The sequence below is a fragment of the Rhododendron vialii genome, chromosome 12a, assembly GCF_030253575.1.
Source record: "Rhododendron vialii isolate Sample 1 chromosome 12a, ASM3025357v1".
NCBI classification, from domain to species: domain Eukaryota; kingdom Viridiplantae; phylum Streptophyta; class Magnoliopsida; order Ericales; family Ericaceae; genus Rhododendron; species Rhododendron vialii.
In genome coordinates this window covers 27,434,848-27,459,622 of record NC_080568.1, presented here as the reverse complement: position 1 = coordinate 27,459,622, position 24,775 = coordinate 27,434,848, and the positions used below count along the sequence as shown (strand labels likewise).

The following is a 24,775-nucleotide window of genomic DNA, read 5'->3' as shown; positions in this document are numbered from 1 at the left end:
AGAGAGAGGGAGTGGGGTTGGGGAGGAGAGAGAGAAGGGAGAGAAGTCATGGGCGAGGAGGGTTGTGTGAAGTGAAGTCGATTAGGTGGGAGTCTGACTATTGACTAACCCTAAAAATAAGAGGTATTTATATAGTCGGATATTCAGAGGTGGATCGGATATTGGATTCAGGGCGGATCGGATCGGAGGCAGACTTACCTCCGAATCCGATCCGATCCGATCTCCGATTTTTTTTTGAAAAATAAATCCGAATCCGCCCCGATATCCGAAAAATCTCCGAAAAATCCGATCCGTTCGGGACGAATAACGGATCGGATAGGGACGGATCGGCCGAGATACATTATGGAATTGGAGCATGAAACTGAATTGGGTTTGCACGTGAAATCTCGGCAATCAAACGTGAGTCAATGGGCCCACTAATTACAGTTGGGGAAAGAACAATCATTCTACTTTCACACCCAAATACACACTCATTTACACACCTTCACTCACAATAGAGGTGGAGCCCGCACATACTACACATCCAGTGTGTGTGGGCCTCACTTCTATTATGGGTGAAAGTGTGTAAATGGGTATGTGTTTGGGTGTAGAGTTAGAATTTTTGGAAAAAGAATGGGGCCTAAGCCAATTTATCAGCAGTGGGCCATGTTTGGAAAAAGAGTTTTTGCATGAGACTTACGCAGGAAGGAATTTTTTGTCGGCTACTGTAGTACATAAAAGCATCACGTACGCATAACAAAGGGGACGGACGGGGCTGCAAAAAAATTGGAGTACTAAAAAAGAAAGAAAACGATGAACGGGGCTGCCGAGAAGAGTAAAGTACGGTGCTGCCGGGTGAAGTTTCTTTTAGTTCGGATTTTATATAGCAGCTTTTAGGTACGTTCTTTCATTCAAAGCTTTTTTCTTTTAGTTTTTAACATTTGTTCAAGTATTCAAGTATTCGATAATTCGTTTCGACTTTTGTTCGTAGTAATTAAAGTTATTTGTTTGTGCTCTTTCGTTTATTTTTCCATCTCAAGAAATAAAAGCATGTTTCAAATTAGAGTTTTTTGAATTTCATGTGCAATGATTAGTGAGTTGTCGTATAGGATAGGGTCGCGGGGTGATTAGCACACCGTGTAGTTGGGCAACAATGAAAAAAACAATTTCAGATTGGAAATTAAAACCCGAGTTTTTAGTTCGTTGTCTCCGTGGACTCCGAACTTACCGGATATTGTGCTACGTCGGTCCGTTCTACGGTTGGGGCAACCCATTATTTTAGTTCTAGAAATCCGTCAAGCAATCAACTCAGCTTCAAAGAGGTGATGTTCAAGCCACAGATTTGGACAACACCACATGTAGCCTAATAGGAGAAGTCTCTCACCTCCTGTGTTTAGGACTTAGGAGGAAACTTTAAACATGCCCTTGGCCGTGGTCAAAATTTCGTTCGGTCGATCGAAAAACTACGAACGCTTTCGGCAGCATGGCTTATCGGAACGAATTAGGGGTTGAATCTCGAAATTCTTGTGCTCCAGTCAAAACAGCGTAGTATGAGGTGGTGCGACCGAAACTATGCAGTTGGCTAGCAAAAATACTGTGACAACCCTGCCTACTGGGAAGTCTAAGAATGAGCAGTATTTTCACCAAACCAGTGATCTTCAGTTTCGTTTTCGTTTTGCGGCCTATTCGTGATTCTTTTGTTTTTACCTAGTGTAAGTGAAAACAAACAAGTAGTCAAGGGCTTTGAATCAGACCCAAAATGCCCCTAGTTCCATGCAAGCTACTATCCATTTGGCCATGGAGTCACGAATTATCAAATATACGTTTGTATAAGCATCAAACAAGAGAAACATTCCGAGTTTTTTCACTCGGAGGGCATATCCGTCGACATACCTACCTGGCACCTCTTGCATGCAGACCCATCTATATTTAACGTGGAAACCTGCCGGACAAACCAATGTGAAAGTTGAGCTCTTGCCTCGCATTCATGGAAAACACCCCTGGGATTTTACAGGAGATTCAGGATATGGCCTTTGTATAGAAACCATTTGGCAGGGATACTATCAGTAAGAAAGAATACTGAAGGAAAATATTAGTAACTCTAGGAAGCAGTTTTCAAGAGGAAGATCACGGCTGACATAGAGGATAGAGCTTTGGTGTTTCTGATATTTTCATGGTCCATTTGGGATATGTGAATCTTGGTTCTAGTTTGAATGTTGAGTTTACCTTTTTTGGCCATGAAGTCATCTACTACCATGGATTGGCCGCCATTGTAATACTCCTTTATGCCTTATGTTGAAAGTACTAGTAGCCTGTATGGTGATTCTTCCTTCAGTTTTTGAATAGAAAATCTTGGACTGATACTAAATACAGGATTTGTGTTTACTAGTGGCCATTCAAAACATGTGGAAACTGTAGCATTTGCTACTAGATTTACGCCGACACATTTTGGTTTCCATTTCTCTGTGTGGTACAATATACTACGTTTTGCCCTCCGAACTTTTAGGCCCTTTTGTCCTGCGATTTTAATCTTGGATGTGAACCCTTCACTTGATTGGTTGTGTTCATCACGATATTGTAGATCCAATATGTATTTCTGCAAGTATAGTGGCCAACTATAAGATTGATGTGCCATGTATTCTAAGCTCTAGTATTGTACTTACGGTCAATTTGTGTTCTTAGAACTGAAATGGGCAATGTCTCGTTGCGATACTGTCTTATATTCGTGGAATTATGTTACCTACTATTTTTTTCCTGTCTTCCTTTTTTCCCCCTACTTTTCTTTGCAGGCTTAACTACCGGCGATGAATCCTGATAAGTTCACCCATCTGACAAATGAGGCCATTGCCGGGGCTCATGAACTGGCTACGAATGCTGGTCATGCACAGTTCACTCCGCTTCATATGGCGTCTGCTTTGGCCTCAGATCAAAATGGCATTTTCCGGCAAGCAATTGCAAATGCAGGTGGTGGCGAAGAAGCTGCAAAGTCAGCCGAGAGGGTCTTCAATAAGGCATTGAAGAAACTCCCATCCCAAACCCCTCCCCCAGATGAAGTCCCAGCAAGCAGTTCGCTGGTTAAAGCGATTCAACGTGGCCAGTCCTCCCAGAAGTCCCGTGGGGACACCCATTTAGACATCGATCAATTAACCCTTGGCCTTCTAGAAGATTCCCAAGTTGGAGATCTCTTGAAAGAAGCAGGGGTTAGACCTTCAAGGGTGAAATCAGAGGTCGAGAAGCTCTGTGGGAAGGAAGGTAGAAAAGTGGAAATTGCTTCAGGCGATAGCAATTTTAAAGCACTGAAAACTTATGGGCGTGACCTTGTCGAAATGGCTTCCCAACTTGATCCTGTCATTGGTAGAGATGAAGAGATTTGGAGGGTTATTAGTATTCTATGTAGAAGAACGAAAAACAATCCGGTTCTCATCGGAGAACCAGGTGTTGGGAAAACGGCAGTTGTTGAAGGTTTAGCTCAGAGAATTGTTAGAGGGGATGTCCCAAGTAATCTAGCTGATGTTGCTATTATTGCATTAGATATGGGGGCACTGATAGCCGGAGTCAGTTACTGGGGAGAGTTTGAGGAAAGGTTGAAAGCTGTTTTGAAGGAAGTCGAAGACGCCAAGGGAAAGGTTATACTTTTTATCGATGAGATACATGTCGTTCTTGGTGCCGGTCAAACAGAAGGGTCCATGGACGCTGCCAACCTGTTCAAGCCAATGCTTGCCAGGGGTCAACTCAGGTGCATTGGCGCAACAACTCTCGATGAGTACAGGAAGTATGTGGAGAAAGATGCTGCTTTTGCGAGACGGTTACTGCAGGTTTATGTAGCGGAGCCGAGTGTTGAGGACACAATTAGTATTCTTCGTGGGCTGAAAGAAAGGTATGAAGGGCATCATGACGTTAGGATTCTGGATCAAGCTCTTGTTGTTGCTGCACAGCTATCTGCTCGATATATCACTGGTAGGTTGAGATTACTGTTTGCAGTTTAATCTGTTTATGGTGGTATCCCTTCTTCATTAATCTATAGGTCTCGAGTTTGTGAATTTGAAACTAATTGTGACTTCGTTTTGTTGTTAGAAGGCAAGCTCTCTTAATAAACTCATTCATAACATGTCATTCCAAATATATAAGCAGAGAGAAAACTAGTCCCTTTCTCGGTATCGAAAAAGTGATTTCTTGCATTCTCATTTATAGCTCGTTCTTATATGTCGAGATAAGCTGGAATGATAAGCCACAGAGAGGAGTGAAAATAGCAGTTAGCAGGTGTAAGAAAAGTAGAGCGGATTTCTTTCATCGCGAATGGTACTACACTTGTTGTGGCCTTGGTTGGACTTCTTTTACCGGGGAGGTCTCATGCTTTAGACGGGCCATCTCATCTTGAATTTGAGCATGGTCAAGCGTACCTTGCTTGTGCGGGATGAAAATTCAATCAGCTTTGTCAACATCCACTATACTTCCTTTATTATTTTGGATCTCGAGTTTATGAATTTTGAATTCTGAAACCAATTTTCCAGCTGTGAATCAATTACTTTGTTGTTACAAGGGGAGACACCTGATTCAACAGCATGTCAATATGTAGAAATTATACTGATCCATATACTGAAATAAAAAGTATGATTCATCTGGACAAGATACAGACTCCTTTACTTATTTATCGGTAGCTACGAATTGCATTTTCCATGTCAATGTGTCAGTGTCATCATTTATTTTTCCGGGTCTCGAAGTTTGTGAAGTTGGATTTGCTAAAAGCCTAAAACCAACTTTCCAGTCTTGACATAGTTGGACAGCAAGATATTGATTTCTAAGGATGTCTTTTTTTTCTATTCAGGGCGTTTTTTGCCGGACAAGGCAATTGACCTGGTGGATGAAGCTTGTGCACATGTCAGGGTCCAGCTTGATAGTCAACCCAAAGAGATTGATAAGATCAGAAAGTTAGAAGTTGATCTTCATGCTCTTGAAAAGGAGAAGGACAAGGCTAGTAAAGCTCGGCTAGCTGAAGTGAGTATCTGGTCGTTGAATCATGTTTTGGACAAGATCACAACTTCATTTTGTTTTCCTTGAAACAGCAACTTGGACACTAAACCAAAAACATCATTGGAATCTCTTTGAAATTTCAAAATTTTAGCAATCGTATATAGTAAACACATCGAAACATGTTCAAATTCTGCAAAATAACAAAAGCAACATACTGAAACAGAATTTTCATTCTTGGTTTAGGGCTTGATGATGTTTATCATTTCATAGATTTTTTTGGCCCAATATGAGCTGAAATTCGCCCACGGTTTCATCAGGTCAAAAAAGAGCTTGATGAATTGAGGCGCAAGCTTCAACCTTTGTTGACGAAGTACAGGAAGGAAAAGGAAAGGATTGATGAGCTTCGCAAACTCAAACAAAAACGGGAGGAGCTCCTCATTGCATTACAAGAACTTAAAAGAAGATGCAACTTAGCTAGAGTTGCCGACATAAATACTGGTGAGCTTCAAGATGTACAGGCTGCCATTCAAAGGCTTGAAGAGGCTGCCATTCAAAGGCTTGAAGAAAGCACACTAGAAAACGAAATGCTTACGGAGACCGTAAGACCGGAACAAATAGCAGAAGTTGTGAGTCGTGGGACCGGTATACCCGTGACGAGACTTCGTCAGAATGAGAAACAGAGGTTGATTGGCCTTGCTGGCAGGTTGTATCATTTTGACATCAGATTTCAATTTTAAATTTTTTTATAAGTGGTGTCTAGAGTTCAGCCCGACTAATCCCCTCAAATGGCATTTTGTAATTGCTATCCTATACTTTGCGGACAGGTTACATCAAAGGGTGTTGGGACAGGATCATGCGGTTAATGCCGTTGCCGAAGCTGTTTTAAGGTCAAGGGCTGGGCTGGGAAGGCCGCAACAACCGACCGGTTCGTTCCTATTCTTGGGTCCCACTGGTGTCGGGAAGACGGAGCTTGCAAAGGCACTTGCGGCGCAACTGTTTGACAGTGAAAAGATGCTTGTTAGGATGGACATGTCTGAGTATATGGAGCAACACTCGGTTGCTCGATTAATTGGTGCTCCACCTGGGTAAAGTCACTGTACATCTTGTGTTTTCTATTTGTGAGAAATGAGGCTGCGAGTATGGTTACATAGCGAAATAATATTCAGGGGCGGAACAGGATCGTGAAGAAATAGATTTTTAATCTATAAAATTAAATGCATCGATTATGGGATATTGTATTCTTTGCTTTTCTGTAACAGCACTATGATATTACGCCTTTTTTGTTTTTGGCGACCCGAAACACCCGCATACTTATTGGGTTATGTGATACGGGAAAATTAGGACAAAATTTCAAGCTACGAGATACAATTATGCTCTGAAGACGAAAGTAGATGTACTTTGATTTTAGAGGTTAACTAACTGATTGTTTCATTCATATGAGTAATCAGTAGATACCATGTACATGCTTTGTTTTTAATTTTTGAGAAACAAGACTGCAAATGTGACAGCATACTGATGTATATAAGTCCTCGATTTCAGCTATGTTGGGCATGAGGAAGGAGGACAACTCACAGAAGCTGTTAGGAGGCGGCCATATAGTGTAATACTTTTTGATGAAGTAGAGAAAGCGCATCCGACTGTCTTCAATACTTTGCTTCAAGTTTTGGATGATGGAAGGTTGACTGATGGCAAAGGACGCACAGTTGACTTTACCAACACAGTGATCATTTTGACTTCAAACCTTGGTGCCGAGCACCTATTGAAAGGATTAAATAGGGAGTGTACTATGGAGCGTGCTAAGGAAATGGTGATGAAAGAGGTATGCTAACATTGCGATGGCACTCCGAATAGGTGCACTATTATGCATGTTTCCATTTGAAACCATATCTTGGCTATTTCGTTGTTCGTGGAAAAGAATAGGAATCATGTTTTGAGTCATCCTGTAAATTGGTTTTGGCACGTGACAGGTGAGTAAACATTTCAAGCCAGAGTTTCGCAATCGGCTAGATGAGATCATGATATTTGATCCTCTTACTGATGAGCAATTGAGAGAGGTTGCTAGGCTCCAATTGAAGGATATTGAAATCCGCCTAAAAAAAAGGGGCATTGACTTAGCAGTGACTGAAGCAGCATTGGACGTTATATTGGCAGAGAGTTATGACCAGGTGAGTACTATATATAGTCTTATTATTCGTCTGGTTAGGAGGAAAATAAGTGACATACAGAGCTCGTTTGATTAGAGGGAAATAAATGGTATGTGAAAATGGTAAAAACTAAAGTGAAAGAAATAAAGAAAAAATTAATTTTATTGCATTCATTTGACTAGACAGGAAAATGTCGATTGAGTTATCTGTTTAGATAGCCTGGATACCATAAAGTCTTTTAAATTAACCTGACTTAACATAAGAGGAAGTTGTTGGATAAAAAAAAGATAATACTGAATTCCGAATCGTAGGTATCCATTTCCATGAGCAGATCGAAATTTTCTTGTGGTTTTGCAAGAGACGAAAAAGAAACTTTAAATGCATAACTTGCATAACGTGGTTGTAAATAATTTGTATGGTACTGCGGTTCACATCATTTTTTTTTTGCTAACCAAACACATGAAAAGTTGATATCTTCGTTACTGTGGTGTGTTTATAAATTCTAATGATGTCGAACTTGCAGCTTATACGTTTTGTTACTGTCATTTGCATCCTGACTAAGTTATTTTCCTCACTTCCAGGTTTATGGTGCAAGACCGATTAGGAGATGGTTGGAGAAGAGGTTGGTCACTGAGCTATCAAAAATGCTTCTGAGAGAAGATATTGACGAAAATTCAACTATCTATATAGATGCCGCGCCTAATGGGAAGGATTTAGTGTACCGGGTTGAAAAAGATGGTGGACTTGGAAACGCTGCTGCTGAGCAGAAGTCTGATATACTCAATTCAAATCCCTAACGATGCAAAGTCCGATGCCGGGCAGAAGTCTGATATACTCAATTCAAATCCCTAACGATGCAAAGTCCGATGCTGCTCAGTCAGTGAAGAAGATGAAGATTGAGGAAGTAGACGAGGACGATTAGATTGAGGGATAGATTGCATACATTATGGAGGGAGAATGTTTTGAATGGTTCATGAAACTGAATATGACACTGTAGCTGTGTTTTAATTGTAAATAGTTTTGTTTTTTTTTGGGTAAGGATAAATAGTTTTGTTTTGTTGATACCTAAAAATGTTTGTATAGTTTGGAGTTTTGACCTTTGCTGAACTTTGGTGGTGCTTAATCGTTTGGATTGTGCATAATTTGATGTTGCAATTTGCATATTCCAGTCCGGCTGAGTGCAGAATAAGAGGTCGGAGCAGTTGCAATGTATTCAAAAAGGCTCACAAGCATGGATGTAATTTTTTTTTCTTTCAAAAACGTCATTGCGGCCTTGTTTGGGCGCCCAATTTTTCCTTTTGGCATTTGGTGTGTTCGGGAGCTGATTTTAAGATGCATCCGTCAAAATGCATTCTCAAAATGAACCGGAGAATGCTTTCTCCAGGATTCAAAAATCACTTCAGGAGTTTTTTAAATTCTTGTTGCACTTTTCCCATAAAACCGTTCGGCAAAACTTTTATTCTACACACAGGATCAGGCATGATGTGAAATTACAAAATTGTCCTGGTCATTTGTTTTCCAATTTCTTCTTGCATGTGTTGAGGAGGGGTAGTTTAGGTTTTCTATATTTTCCTTATTTCACTCAATTTTCACACTTCCTTAGCCGTTCTCCTGGATTTCCGGCCAAGCCTTTACCCTTTTTCTGTTGCTTTGTCGAAAAGTTTACTGTTCTTGCGGCGAGAAACTATTCTTTCGGCGGCGTGAGCATATACATATTCTCAAAGAAGAATGAATTTTTAGTTTTTGAAAACTCATCACTGATATTAAGGAGGAAGAACTAAATAGAAACCATCTCTCTCCTCCGCAAACCGATGGCTTCCGAAGAAGACCTCGACGACGGCGAAGATGACAACAACGGCGAACCAGTGTTGACGACAATGAAGCAGTGTTGAGTAAGATTGATTCGATTAAAGAGATTGTCTTCAAGAGCCCCCACCGGGTGAGTTATTTGTATCCACATCCATCTCTCAATCTAAGGCTAATTTATTTTTATTTTTTGCATCACAGCAAAAGCAATTTGAGTCAATTATTAACACTGGTTCATCGGAATTAAAACATAGCTTCCCATTGAAGGCAATTTTAATGTTTACCGGCTTTTCATGTTAAGTCGATTATTAACGAACATAACTTTGATTGCTAAGACGGATGGGTAAGATCATGTGGCTCCGAAAATAACCTATTTACAGTGGCTCCATAAACAAGTATATCCCATCAGTATTATATATAGGTTAAATATTCTCTCTAATGATTTGTATAACCTTTATGGAATCTTCTTAGGCTGCGTTCCTAATTAAAAGTTCGCATGATCTAATTGGTCTGCTCAGTTCTCCGCACCATTTACATTTTTACATTTGTATATGGCCATAGAACGAGTGATGTATATGATTGATTAGTTGGTGTTCAAAGTAGGATGCGAAGGATAGTGCCTTCCGATTGTTTGAAAAAAATCTTTAATGATAAGAATGCAGTCAGCTAACGTTAATTGATTGTTCGATGTTGATGGGACTCTTACAGCTCCACGGAAGGTGCCATTTTCTCCCCCTATTCTTGTTATTTTTCCCACGTTTAACTTTGTTTAGGTCAAAAAGCTATTTTTTTAAACATGAATGTGGCTTACTTTTGGTATCCTGACCAACTTCAATTTGGATGTTTATGACAATTAGTTGTAGAAAAGTTCTCGTAGCTCTGCATTTTTGTTCCTTGTAACATGGTCAAGTGGCCAATTTAGCAAGACCACGCTTGTGTGTGACCAATTGAACTTGCCATGGTTATTTGATTAGCTTAGTCTGCAATGAATCACTATAGAGACTGTCTGTTGAATCTCTCTTATTCACATTTGCTTGGCCACGTGTCAGGTAGTTACTCCAGATATGTTGAAGTTCATGCAGGAACTTCGGAAGTATTCACTGGAGGCCTTTTTAATTTTTTCCCATCTTTACTATTCAATATGCCGTGGTTTTTTCCATATGATAGTTCCTTCCCACAACTGCTTTACAGCTTGGTTTCACTATAGATTGTTATTTCAAGCCCTTTTTAGCCTAGAAAACTTCAGGTTTGTAGAAAGTATTTAAACAAAGTTGTAGAGAATCGAATTACCTATTCAACGCACTTTGAATCGAGTGAAACGAACTTCAGATGAGAAAGTTATGCCCGAAATACGAAAGGTTGTATAAGAGGAAAAACAAGATGTCCTGGAGGACGTCCAGACCTGAGGTCCAGTGCTGAAAACAGCATGTAAACAACATTTTGATAATCTATTCTCAAGGTGTATGTGGAGTCTTGTACACAAGTTTGGGATGTGAGACATGCTATATATCATCATCCAGAGAATTTTTTAATCAAAAGCTCAATTTTTAGGTTGATAGTCAGTTCCAAACTGGTGTTCTCGCAATTTTTGCTATTGGAGATGTAGCAGCATTCCCCCTAAAGGTATGCCTTTGTCAATTGAATTGCTTTTCTTCCCTTTCTCTTTTAAGATAGGAAAAGCAAAAATGCAACTTGTGTGTGGTTCCTTCTAAGCAAATGTATGACTACATTCCAAGGGTCGAAGGTTTGTGACATTGAGGGAATAGGATGTGACCCAACAGAACATGAGCATTACTTAATTATTTAGAGCTTGAACTTCAATCTTCATTCTTTTTTTTTTTCCAGATTCTTAGTTCTCTCTTCCTCTGAGTCTCTCGTTGAAGCCCTCTCATTGGATGTTTCGGAATCCTTTCGGAATTGAAGGTCAATTTGGTGTAAATTTTCACTTATTTTCTTCCTTCGCAATGTAGTGTCAAAGGGATCACCCCAACACGTGTCATACTTGTGCTCTGTTGTATGCAACTTTTTTGGGTCTAAAATTTTAGTTGTCATTGTGATGGTAGAAAAGGAAATAGTTTTGTTTTTTGTCATTTTTATTTTGGATGGTCTAATAAGATTTGTTGAGAATGATCCCCTTTGTCGATGATATGTGTGGTTCTATGAGCTTCTTGCTGTGATTTTATTTGCCTTAGTCATAATTTCAAGTTTAGGTAGGTCAGCTTCTTTAATTGCTTGAAACAGTTTTAACAGTTTTAACTTTGTTGGACAACTATGATTCCAAGTCTGCTATATAATACTATCAGATAGTGATGACTGAGAAAGGCATTTAGTATAATTATCTATGGTTATATTATGTACTACTACGTAGCTATTGACATTCATATTATCTGCTACTACATAGCTATTCCACGCCAGACATTGCATTTAACTAGAGAATCCGAAGCATTATGTTAAAACTTGAGACGCAGGATTCGTTTCATGCCCTGCCAAGGGATCATTTAGTGATTCACTTTTATCAGCTCCTAATGGAATTATTGGACATTTGATTGAATGGAATCTCCTTTGGTGAATTAGCTCACCAGAAATATTTGCATTTTTTTTCGTTCTTAGATGTTGAATTTCCTTCTGGGGTCCACTCTGATTATCTGACTTCGGATGTGAACTCACTACTTGTAAAGCTATCTTTTGTTTTTAGGCTGTGGACTTTATTACTGTCCATGGACCAAATTGCCTTGTTCTCTCAGAAAAAGTGAGGAGAGAATTCTTATTAGCAATTCAGGAAGCTGCCAACATGGGCTTACCTAATCCTGCGGAGAGAAGATCTGTTGCCCAACTAGCAACAAAATTGCATCAAATCTGCGGTGAGGCATTTTGATTTTTTCATCTATTCAGTCCACAAGTTCACCTCTCTTCAACATCAACCAAAATAAAAGCTATCGATCAAAAAAGAAAGTTAAATCTACCAACTATCTCACTCTCAAAAGCTCTCTCTCTCTCTCTCTCTCTCTCTCTCTCTCTCTCTCTCTCTCTCTCTCTCTCTCTCTCTCTCTCTCTCTCTCTCTCGCTGCCAAATCAAGGGTTTCTTTTCTTTTCTTTTTTGTGGAAACTAAGAAGACGATTCTACGAACTCCGTTGTGTTGCCGGCAATATGGATGTCAACGCTGGTACTGGGTTTCTCTCTCTCTCATCGGTTTGAAAAGGTATTTTCCTCCCTCCCTTGAAGTCATTATTCTTCTGTACTTGATCTCTCTATAGTGAGTACGTTGATGTGGATGTATGTAGTAATCGTTGCACGATCATCGATTTCTAGGGTTTTGAAGTAGCCATACCTTGATATCGATAAAAAAACGATAGCCGAATAGAAGAAGAAACTGGTTCCTGTTATACACCTTGCTTAGGTTATGGGTGAATCTTGGAGGAAGGAGGAATATTTCAACTAGATACACACACAGTGAAAAATTGGCTATTGCTTTTGGACTCCTAAGCTTGTCTAATGCACTACCCATACGCGTAATTAAGAATCTTCGCATCTGTAATGATTGTCATAATTCGTTTCAAAAATCTTAAACCGGGCCATTGTAGTACGGGATGCATATCGTTTTCATTACTTCGAAGGTGGTGTCTATTCATGCAAAGATTTATGCTAATTGAAATGATCTGATTGTGGAGAAAATTGAAACTATTTTAGAGTTCCTAGACTCAGAAACACATCTAAACCTCCAAGGACAACTATAACCTCTCTCTGGATACATATCCGATGGTATGTGGAATTTTCTTTTGCCTCCACTTAATTCTATTACTTATTGATTTGTGCTTTTATGTATGTGTATCCCCTATTAGTAACTGACCTCAAAAAAGGCAATCAAGAGCAAAAAAAAAAGAAGAAAAAGATTGAAAAGATTAATCTTTCTCGAGATGGCTAAACTGAGTCGTAGTATAGACATTAAATATGTCTTTCTAGAACTTGCTAATGCACTTCTCAAGCAATAGAAATCAAGCCCATCTTCCATGTTTTGTTACAGAGACAAAAAAAAAAAAAGGGGGGTAGGGTGGCCCTGGCCGCCCTCAACTGTTGAGTAATTATATTATTACACTCATCAGTTAAAGGGTTCTCCCAAACTAAAACGAATGGCCACTCAAGGTAGCTAGAGACATTTTTATTACCTCTATGTTATCATGGGAAACAAGTAGGAGTCTGGAAGTACTGATATTCAAGGTGTTGACTCAACCATGCTTGCTATGGAGGAACTGCATCTTTATTCAATTTTGTCAACTGGGTGGAAAGTAGTTCATGGGGTGGACGCTATAGACTTGTGGTGTGCGAAGTACAGACTTTGCAGTATAATGCAATTATTTTCATAAATGCAATCATTACATTGAATTGGATCATTAATTTTTGTGTTTGTAATTATCTTAGATCTCCCCATCCATGGGCTGTAATCTTCTCTTTTTGTGCTGGGGGTTTCGTTAGCAGGTCTATGCAGAGGGACCGCTGGATCTACTGGGGATACAGTAGCTATTGGTAGGCTTATAGGGCCTGATTCACCTATAGCATTTGAAGCAAAATCAGGGGAAGCCATATGTCTCATTTTTTTTTTTTGAAACAGCAAAAATACTATTCATTACTTCATTACTAATGTTTTACCCCATTTTCATTAAACTGATCATGGTAAGCATTTCTTTTTCCGTATCTTTTAGTTGCATGCGAGGTTATAAATCTCAATTGTCCACACAATCACTGATGGTTGCCTGAATGGAAGTTTGCGAGGATTGTCGGGAAGGAAGCCTGACCTCTAAAACTATACAGGTGAAAAAACATTGGTGGTCATATTGTAGAAAGTAAATCAGTGACTCTTTTTCACAAGTTTCCTGTGTGCTTGTTCTCTGGATGTTCTGTTGATATCGGTAGCTGACGACAACTATTCTATGGGGAATTTTAGCATTGATTCTGGTGTAATTTATCTTATCGAGCATGGTTCTTTTTATATTATAATTGCTTTGTTTTGATAGATGCCATTGTCCAGAAGGAATGGCACATAGCACCCATGTGCACACACATCTGTATACACTTCTTTCCAAGTCCCTTGACACTTGACTTCCCCTCAGCCAGTCTGTCAGTCACTTTCTAACTTACAGTCCAGGCCTATCTCATACATGGAGCAGTGCAAGACACATTCCAACTACACCAGTTTGCTTTCTATACTTGATTTTAGTCAATTGCCCGTTATTAGTTATTGATGTTAGCATGGTTCACACTGAGATCCCAGGTCATTGCATATCTGTAAGCTTTTTCTTCCATATGTTTAATTGGTTTTAGTTCATTTGCAATCATGGGTGTTGTTTAAAATGTGATTTATTAGGGACTTTCAGTTACATTTCATCTCTTCTAGAAGTTTGGTTTCTCAAATCCTATTCAACTTGCATGATTCCTTATTCGGCGACACATTCTATACAGATTAGCCACTTATTCTAACTTGCAAGCCCCAGTGTTTCACGTTTAGGTTAACTCTCATAGTCCCCTTCAACAACCTTCTTGTGACTTTCCTTCCCTGAGAAATGATGTTTTTTTAAGGCAAAGAAAGATTCATCGAGAACTACAGGTTTACTGTAGATCAACAGAACAGGCAAAGGATTTGGGAAATACAGTACATTAGTGGATTTCTCGTCAGCCAAGGCTGGTATTCTTATGTTGCTGCACACAATCTGAGGTGCTATGACACTCTAATCTTCACTCTTGGTTGGCAGCTAAGGCTGAGTGTCTTGATTTTTGATGACGCTGGACGTGAACACACATATGCTAAGAACATCGAGTCGCTTTTGGGTGTACTAGCTATTGGACTTCCTCGTACCTTTTTGAAAACTTCACTCAAATATGTAGAAGCTTTTTGTCGTGCTACTTACTAAGGATTAGCCAATATCGGTTCCTTCTTCCAATACTTCAAGTGGCAAAAGAGCGAAGCGAGGATCCAAAAGAATGTCTTTTTGTATGTATATGTAGATGATTTGGTTCAACTTGGATGTTGACAATGAACAATGGAATACTTGGCTTTTGGTATGTAAAGCACATGATCTATAACAGTTTGAACTCAACTGTGAATTTATATGATGGAATAGTTCATGTGCAGTCATATAAATAGATTACATTAGGATTGATTTGTGTTTCAATAAGCTCTTGTTATTTCTCTACTATTATCACTAAAAAAACCAATAACACTTCCCGACTAACAATTAATCCAATGAACACGCGGAAACGTGCGAAGCACGTGTGTTACACTAGTACTTTTACAAATTCTAATTATAATTTAAGAATCTATAATTCACTCACAAACACCCCATGGAACAGTGGCGGCTCTAGAAATGCCATTAGTTTCACCTTAGAAAAGTCACACGGGTATAGTTCCGCAAGACAAATCAACTTTTTCTTTTCAAAAGTAGAAAATGAATTTATAGGATTCAAGCAACCCATACAAAGTAGCAACTCTGTATTTGCCTCTGTGATGCGATTGCTTAGCTCATGAAATTGCAAATCCAAGACTGTACAGAATAGCTCAGCACGATAACGATAAGTCGTTATTTGTGGGGTTTTGCGTTGTGGCCAATCACTAGATACAAACATTTCACTCATGTTAGGAAAAGGAATGCCATACTTGCTACAAAACGAAGACACTTCGGCCAACAAAAAATCTCACCCATCATCTCTCATCACTTGCAACGTTGCTTAGACATTTCAACAAGTGCCATGGCATTTACAATATCTTGTGACTTCTTTTGTAATGCTATTGAAATTTAGTGGGCTCAAGTGGATTAATTTGTGGGCTATTTTTGAGGTCGTTGTTCGTTAACATTTGGGTTGGGTGTTCATTGACATTTGGATTGGGTGTTCAAAATAAGGTTAGTCTAAAATTTTACATGCATTCTAAGCAAAAATAAATAAATAAAATTTGGGAGGTCAGTTGACCATGGAACTGAATGAATGGAGCCGCCTCTGCCATGGAAGCTTTATTAGGATTGCGGTGTTTTCTTGAAATGTGTTCTTTCAAAAGAAATTTTTTAATCATAAGTTTTGAAACCCATCAACCACGCAAGTTTTCTGAAGCCGCAGAGAGGGGAACTCATTCTTAAATAGCAACCAAATAGGGCCTAGATTGTTCGATACGAGCAAGAATAAAAAAAATATGTGGTTACTGTCCGAGAGATGATTACAAGTTGCAAGATGTGAATCTCACAAATGTGGAAACTGAAGTACAGTGCGGCTCAACCATCCTCCTAGTAACAGTGTGATCTTGCTGCAGGTCTATGTTGAATCAGCCCAACCAAGCTTAGGCATGTGTACTGTGCAGCGAAATAGTGTGCGGCTCTATTATCGCAAATATTTTATTATTTTACTAATAAAGGTTTCAGATTCAGGGGGACATAAATTCCTCTCTAGAATGATGCTGCTGTAGTTCCAGTTTGCCCCAATGCTAGTTCCAATTTTCCACAATGCTTGACTTTTGTTTTGAGGTGTTTGTTGTGAAGCACCGACAATCCTAAAGGTCGGACACGACAAAAAATGTACCATAAGACAAGCCACGAACGTTGCATGTCTATTAAATGTTATTAATTTTTTTAGAGGGACACAGAAGGGACACGGCATGGATTAAATATGCAAATTTTTTTATAATTTTTTGGGATAAATATGTATTACTTGAAATATTTTGGGTTAAAATTATAATATGATGCTCGTTTATATTGATGCATCATGCTTCGACATATAACTATATTTTTCTTGGTAAAAGTTTTTTTTTATATGTTTTTGCTGTGTTCCTATCTTTTTAGAATCTTGTGTTCGTGTTTGCATCTATGTTCATAAGGTGCTTGAGAGAGTGTACCCAAATCATCTTTTGTACTCTCCCTGTCCCTATTTGTTGGTCTGTTTTGGCACTTTTTGTTGTCCCCAACAGATTGTCTCAAGTCAGAAGTGATGGAAAAAAAAAGTTGATGAGTTTACTCTTTTACCCTTTTTTTTTGAAATTATTTACTAGCAACAACAAATGTTCCTAGATATCTTGAAGGGTAAAAAGAGAAACTGAAAATATGGCATTTGCATTGATGATAATATTTCCTTAGTAAGTTGGCAAGGACAATAAATGGGAACAAAGCTAGGCATAAAAGTCAGAGAAATGAGGGATGCAAATACATATGTGTGTAGAACAACCGGTGACTTTCCGAATATTCACCAAGGAAGAATGAACACCTTTGTTCATAAAAGAAGCATCCATCCATAACGAACACGTGTCGCGAAAAAGATACGACTCATCGAGTCAATTCGCATTCACATCCAAAATAAAATAAACACAAGGTGCTAACGAACCTCAAAAAACATAAGACAACATAGTATACCTTTAGGGATGTGGTACTCATAATCAAGTCTTATCAACCCCACGAGATCACTGATTCTAAGAATTTTATATCCAACCAATCAAACACGGCCTTATGACTTCAACTTGCTCCATGTTTGCTTTCATGTTTCCATTAACAAAACAAAAACAGAAGGAAAGAAAGAAACAACAAAAGCGAGAAGCAGGAGAACAAGACAATGCCCCAATTCATAGAACAAGTTTCTTGAATCTTATACAATTATAGGTTCACTCTCAGAGCCTAACAGAGCTAACACTGAAATGATATCGATCGTAACAGGCACATTGGATTTTTGCCCCGCAATTTTTTTCCATTCGAACTTTGCTAATTAAGTTGAGACACGTGGGAGTAAAAATGAAAAGAAACTTCATTCAAATTGAAAATCCGACTCCATCATAAAGGGATCTTAAGTTTGTTTTCCTGGTCGAGCAGGCCCGAAGAAGTTCGTCATCAATCCCATTATAGCAAACCTGGTTTTAAATGGACAAGGAAAAAGAAGTAAGCAGCTGTAAATAATAACGAAGTTGAATTGTTGTTTATGATAACACTAACTCATCATCGCAAGGACAAAATTATGCTCAACACCTAAAAGCAGAATTTGTGGACACGGGCCAAATAATAGACCAGATTCTCTCATCTCTCCAACTATTGCGGCATGTGCCAGGGTCTTGTCTAAAACCAAATTGTTACACAGTCTAAATGTCAAAGAAGCTATTCTGGCTGTATCAGGTTTCCCTATCGTCATCTTACATGTTGATATGAAACAGGCAAAGTTACATTGTTACAAGAAATCGGTAAAGCTAAACCCCTTCCATCCTATAGATGACTATCGATTCAGCACTGGCGGTCGCAGGAATTTTGTAGGATTTTGAAGGCATAATGGTAAAATCATTTAGACTTTGAAAAGGTTTAAGTAAATAACTAAGTAATCAGAGGGGCCAAATGTTTTTTGTATGGACAGGTTGTAAAGCCAGGACTTGTTCCTGGGCTATTGTTTTCATGGCATGACCTTCATAAAACTAGTACTTAGGCAGAAAATAATAATAATAATAATAATTATGGGTGGTTATGGATGTGGACAACAAATCGTAGCAATCAATGAGTTTCATTCCGCCACCTGGGACAATGCAATTCATCGGGAGAAGGCCAAAGAGGGGATAACCAACAAATAGACAACGAAAGACAAGGGAGAAGTGCTAGAAAAGAGCAAACTGAAAACTTGATAATCACCATCAGGCCACCAGAGAATACGAAAAAGAAACGTTGAGAACAGTAGTTTGGCAAGGGTAGACTACAACAGGAGAGAGAGGGGACATCGGAATGCAGGGTAGTTTGCCCTGCATTCTTACACATACATCACCAATCAGTAATTACTTCCTTGTCCTCCTAAGGTTGAAATAGTTAAATAGCCCTGCAATCAGCTGTCCAAGTGTAGGCATCTTCAAAAGGTCAATCCTTCTAGTATAAGGCTTAGCATAAGTAGAAGAAGATTTTGGTGCCTCCTCGTACTTCTGCTTGATGGTGCCTAAAATGAAATCCTTCAGTTGGTCCATGGGAATCGAACCTTCACTAGAAAGCGCGAACGCTTCAGGTACCTCCTTTTGTTTACGCAAGGACTCAACTCGACTTGAATCCCCTTTACTTTCTACTTTGCTCTTGAGGTATGCGATTTCAACATCACGTTCTTCTAGGGTTTTGGACATTCCCTCAACTACTTTGGCCAGGCTAGCGACTTGTTCTTCTAGGCTGACCGCATTTGTTGTCATAACATCCATGACTGAAGAACTGGTAGTCTTGGTGGGGGCATTAAATTTTGACTGAGGAGTGCTTTTAGAAGAGTCAGAGTCAGAACTCCAACCGCTTAAATAGCCATCTTCCAGATTCTTCTGAATTTCTGAACCAAACTTTTGAGGCATAGAAGGAATTTCAATGTCAGTTGCCACATCCTTTATTGCTTCTATGGTAGAAACGACATCCCTTCCTTCTGGTGAGCTTGGCGGTGCTTTTGGTAGATCAGCCTCAGACTCGGGATTTAATCTTGGTGAGCTTGGCGGTGCTTTCGGTAGATCAGCCTCAGACTCGGGATTTAATTTTGGTGAGCTTGGTGGTGCCTTTGGTATATCAGCCTCAAATGTGGGATTTGATTTAAACAAAAGTGAGGCCTGGGCAGTATCCGTAGCGACAACCTTCACCTTGCTTCGAGTTGTTGGACCAGCACTTTTGATGTGAGATCCAGAGCCAGATTTGGTAGCGGCAACCTTCACCTTGCTTCGAAGTGTTGCACCAACACCTTTAGCATGAGATCCGGAGCCAGTTTTTGCAAAGGTTGAAGACTTGGAGCGTGCAATCGGAGCTTGAGGAGCTTTTGAATGGGCAGTCCTAGGAGCCATTGAGAGTTTGTTGTTTTGTTGAAGAGAAGAGATGAGAGGCAGAGATTGTCCCACCGGGCGTGCCAAAATCTGTTGAACACAAATTTCGAATCTACGAAAAAGACGGAAAAAATGATGAACGAGAGTCAATTTTATTGATGTATCAAAACTAGGGTTACAATCTCTGATGAATTTCTAAGAGAAAATAATCCTCTGATTCTTTTCTTCGGTTGTTGTTGAAACGAGAGCTTGATGCTTATTCTCGGATCGAACGGCGGAATCTTCTCCAATGTTTGTGAAGAAGATGATGATCTAGGTTGAACGTTCTTCGGAGCTTTTAAGCTTTGATTTGAAAGAACCCTCTTGTTGGATTTGGACTTGAGACTTGAGGAATTCTGAAGGGCTTTGAAGCTTTGATCTTCAGAGCTCTGGAGTTGGATGCTTGAATGTTGATGGAAAATATGAGAAGAGAGCACCTCTATTTATAGAGATGTAGGATGGAGAGTCATGACTAAGGGTCATCATCGGGCCGGGCCGGGCCGGCCTAGCCCGCCAATGTACTACCCAAGCCCGCCCACGGGCCGGGCCGATCGAGCTTTTCCTTTTTTGCGGGCCGGGCTACCTACTATAAATTGAAGCCCAAGCCCGGCCCGCGGGCTAGCCCAATTGACGGGCTAGCGGGCCAAAAACCGGGCGGGCCACCGGGCGGGCTTAAATTTCCTTGGGAAAGGGAAAAAAGAAAGGATTTTGTGGGATTTGGGGCTAATGCGCAGGCCCGTGGGCGGGCTTTTGGACTGGTACCACGGGCGGGCTCACGGGCCGGGCCTACGGGCGGACCGAGTAAAAATTTATAGGCCCTAGCCCGCCCATTACAAACTATGGGCCGGCCCAGCTCGGCCGTTTCACGGGCTCGGGCCGGGTAAAAGCCCGATGGGCCGGGCGGGTTTAGGGCGGGCCGCAGGCCTTCGGGCCAAATGATGACCCTTAGTCATGACCAACTCTACCTCCTTCATATTTATCTTCCTAATTATTTCTTTATTTAACATAAAAGAAATAACTATATAACTTGATAATTATCCTTCTTTCTTTTATTTTAAGAAAGACAATTATAAAGAGAAATACAATTATTATTTTACCAAGTGGCTTAATTTGATTGGCCGGACTTAATAAAAATAGTAACTGCATCACTTTGACACGTGGCACCATTTGATTGGCCCATTTGCATCACTTTGACCTTTGACCTAAAGACACTTGACAGCATTTGATTGGCCATTTGCATCACTTTGACCTTTGACCTAAAGACATTTGGCAGCATTTGATTGGCCATTTATCGCGCCCTATTTATTAGGTCCCGCAACACGTGGCAACTTATGATTTGCCGGAAATTTTAGATGCCTACACCAAGCAACAACAATCAAAAAAAAAAAAAGGGACCTTTCATCTCCTAACACTTCTCCAAGTAAGAAAGGGGTCCCCACGACTACATGCATCCTGAATACCTGATAATAACACCGTATGGAAAATACATCCATGTCACATAATGTAAACCATTCTAATGTAATTGTTAGGACCAAATTCTGTAGTCTTAATTGTATTGGCAATTCCATACGACAAAACATATATTTTATATCGAGTTGTAATTTTATTATTTTTTATAGGCTTGTGAGTCTGTATAGGATTAGAGTGGAAGGAATCGTTATTATTTGTAATCGAGAGTGAGCGTATTGGATAAAAGGAGGTCGGCTATAGTAAGATGAATTTTGGCGAAGATGGATCGACCAGGTTATTGTTGGGAAAATTTCGGCAATAACAGAAAATTCCAGAGAACAATTTCATTGATACTTTAACAATTACATAATCGAAGCATAATACAATAACAAAACAGAATGGAACAGTCGAGATACGAAACGATTTTTCCAAGAAAACAAACCGAGTCCTGTGTGATACCACAGTCTCCTTAAGAAAGATTCGCCGCCTACCGTCGGTGTTGTAGGTTCATGTTCGGCGTCTTCCTCCTAGGGTTGGCTCGGCTAAACCGCAAGCTGTCGGAACACCGCCGTCGACCGCCTTGGCGAACTAACTACCGCCTGCCTCTCTCTCTCAAGAACGAATTTCAAAATTTGCTGGAAAGTTGTGAATTTGCTTGTGCTCCTCCAAAACGTGGAGCCTCAATTTATAGGGTGGAGGAGGGCTGAATAACTCCTGCAATGAATTCTGCCCATTGAATTCTGAATTGATTTCTGCCATCAAGAGGGAGGAGTAATGCTGCCATCAAGGTGGAGGGGTTACGGGAGTTACGATTACACACATCAATACATCTATTGATTGTGGTGCGTCCAGAGTCAACGAACCCGGGACCGGTTGCCTCGGAAGACCCTCCAAAATCCCGGTTTCATTCACCCGAAATTCCGTAAATTTTCAACAGTTATCAATCGGCACCAACTGTTCTAATCGAAAAGCATTGTTAAAAAAAGAAAAAAGAAAGAAAAGGGGTCTATTTATAGACATGGGCTTTTCTTCTTAGGTTTTTGTAGATAGCCTTATAAAAAGAAAAAGAAACGGCAGCCACTGATAGAGCTTTGGGTTTCATATCTCAGAACAATATACTGAGAGCTATATTCGTAGAAGCAAATTCTTGCGTGGAGTTCGAAAGGTATTTCAGGAAGGCTTGTGGATTCAAGGTGGCGGCAATCAAGATCACTGGGTGCGGTGTACGTGTGACTCGACAGGTAGTACTTAGAACATTGTGAGGATTTACATCGTTTGGATAGGTATATCTGTAACTGTACAATGATTATAGTGATTTGATTCCTTCCCGTGGTTTTTACCCATTTTGGGGTTTTCCATGTATATCTCTGTGTTGTGCGATTGATTGTTTGGCATAGTTTCTGTCGGTAGTTTTATTTTGTGATTCACACTCATACTGCTAGGGTTTTTAAGGAATTATTAGGGAACCCTGATTTTTCAGTAATGACTTTCACCAATAAAAAAAAGCCTCAATATCTCAATAAGCAATGCAACAGATGATTACTTGTTTTGATTGGACACTTTGTTGCCCTGTGTTCTACTAGTTGAAGGCTCTGACCCTAACTATCTTAGCAGAGTTTTCTAAACAAATCATTAAGGAATGCATCAAGCAAATATCACCCGTAAAAATGATGCACAGAACTATGCCCAGGCAAAGCAAGCATAAACAAAAAGGTTAACCTGCAAAAGCCAATTTATAAGGTAAAACTGAAAAGATATCGACCGTTAGGTAGGTACATTTAAGTTTGCCTTCCAATTTTTTCAATCGGAACTTCGCTAATTGAGTTGAGACACAAGTAAGGGAATAAAGAAACAACATTCAGATTGGAAATCCTCCTTCATTATCAAAGGGATCCTAAGTTTGTTTTCTTGGTCGAGTGGGCCGAAGTAGTTCGTCATCAATCCCATTAAAGCAAACCTGGTTTAAATGGATAGGTATGGATAGGTTACAAGAAGTCAGCAACTAAATAATCACAAAGTTGAATTGTTTTCTATGATAACAACACATCAACGCAAGAATAAAATTATGCTTAAAATCTAATAGCAGAATTTGTGGACACTGTAAATTTGATGTCAAAGAAGCTATTCTTGTGTATCAAGTTTCCCTCTTCCATCAGAAACCTTTGTGTAAAACATGGCTATGAAACAGGCAAACCAACATTGCTACCATAAATTCGTTAAGTTAAACCCCTTAGATGCTATACATAGTAATCAATCATGGCACTAGCTAGGAATTTTGTTTTTAGCATGGCATGGATAACTCGAGTCACATGATCATGAATCATGATATCAGTTTTTGCTGCATATAATTTGAAGACACCCTTAATACCAAATCCAGTTCCAACTGGCTTCACTGCTGATAAAATTAATGTCCAAGTCAAAGGTAATTCACCTCCTCCCCCTTGAGATTTCCCATTAGACTTATTACTTGGTAAAGGTGGACCTAATGGTTATGCTATCAAAGCTATCATGCAATTCATGCCAATAAGTTAAGTGAAGTGCAAATCCATGCCGATAATAACCCAAGACCTATGTCACCAGAAAACTTAAGTGAAGTATAAATCCATGCCGGAAAGGGACACATTCACAGGCACTAACCGACGACTAGCCCACAAGTAACAAAAGCACATGAACAGTTAGTTATTCACAGGTTTCATGTTCCTTACGGCTTATGCAACACTTAGCAACACTTAGAAAGCGTATTGTTAGAGGTCGTGAAAGAAGATAGCCAAGCAATCTAAACAAGACATTCCACCAATTTAACACGTCATACTGATGCAAGATAAAAATAAAAGAAGGCCATTACACATATAGTTCATTGTATCCTCTTCATCTCTTCATCTCCCACTTCTCTTCTTCCTCCCATTCCTTCTCTTCCTACATCTTCCTCTTCCTCTACATCTTCCGCCCTTGTAGCATTGACTATTCGTCCAAGCTTGTACACTTTCCTGCCATCTCCTTCATTCGATTGTGCATATTCCCACTCTAGCAATTCAATCACCCACTTGATTGGGGACGCCATGGCATACATCGCACCAGGTACAGAATTCTGAAACCACCGCTCTCACATCACCATCTTCCGAAGCGAGACTGGCACCCGATTACCCGGATGCCTCCATCGCTTCCATCGCAACAAAACAGTCATCTAGCTTTGACCAAACGGGATCATGCAACGCATCTGCTTCATCATTGCGGATTATATCTTTTAACTGTTGTCATTGTAGAGAAGATCACAGTCTTCAAACACAGCGAAAAACTGGGTTGCCAATAAAGTAAAGCCTTTGACCAAAAAGCAGCGATTCAACTGAGAGTTTGGGGATGAAGTGGTGGAGACGAACCATCCCCTCGGGCAATGTGAGAATGGCGACATCATGAACAGTGTCAATGGACGATACTTGAACTTCAAAGAAAACCGCCCCGGGCAATTTTGTTCAAACCCTAAAAGTAAGAAATTCCTTCCTCCTCTTTCCATCAATCTCGAACATAATACTCATCGGACAACATGGGCAGCTGTTGCTGCCTTGGTCTTCTCCAAAAGAAAATGTTGTTCCGATTCCTGATCCCGAATCAATCACCATG

General features: G+C 39.8%; 1 protein-coding gene and 2 long non-coding RNA genes across 3 annotated transcripts in view; 1 reads left to right on the top strand and 2 right to left on the bottom strand.

Moving 5' to 3' along the window:
- LOC131311377 (uncharacterized) overlaps window positions 1-23,098 on the bottom strand; it is a 72,464-nt gene extending 49,366 nt beyond the window's left edge. The window contains exon 1 of the long non-coding RNA XR_009195484.1: window positions 22,905-23,098. This is a non-coding gene — a long non-coding RNA (uncharacterized LOC131311377). The remainder of the gene's footprint in view (window positions 1-22,904) is intronic.
- On the top strand, window positions 747-8,173 carry LOC131311370 (chaperone protein ClpB1-like). Its single transcript, XM_058338807.1, has 9 exons — window positions 747-876; window positions 2,769-3,936; window positions 4,805-4,974; window positions 5,268-5,653; window positions 5,775-6,035; window positions 6,490-6,769; window positions 6,918-7,115; window positions 7,676-7,873; window positions 7,930-8,173. The coding sequence occupies exons 2-9, from the start codon at window positions 2,784-2,786 to the stop codon at window positions 8,014-8,016; spliced, it is 2,733 nt and encodes a 910-aa protein (XP_058194790.1). The 5' UTR covers window positions 747-876; window positions 2,769-2,783; the 3' UTR covers window positions 8,017-8,173.
- On the bottom strand, window positions 17,468-22,884 carry LOC131311378 (uncharacterized). The gene is made up of 3 exons (XR_009195485.1): window positions 22,817-22,884; window positions 21,104-21,168; window positions 17,468-17,770 (listed from the first exon to the last, which is right to left on the bottom strand). It is a non-coding gene; the product is annotated as an uncharacterized LOC131311378 (long non-coding RNA).
- Window positions 23,099-24,775: the final 1,677 nt, after the last annotated feature.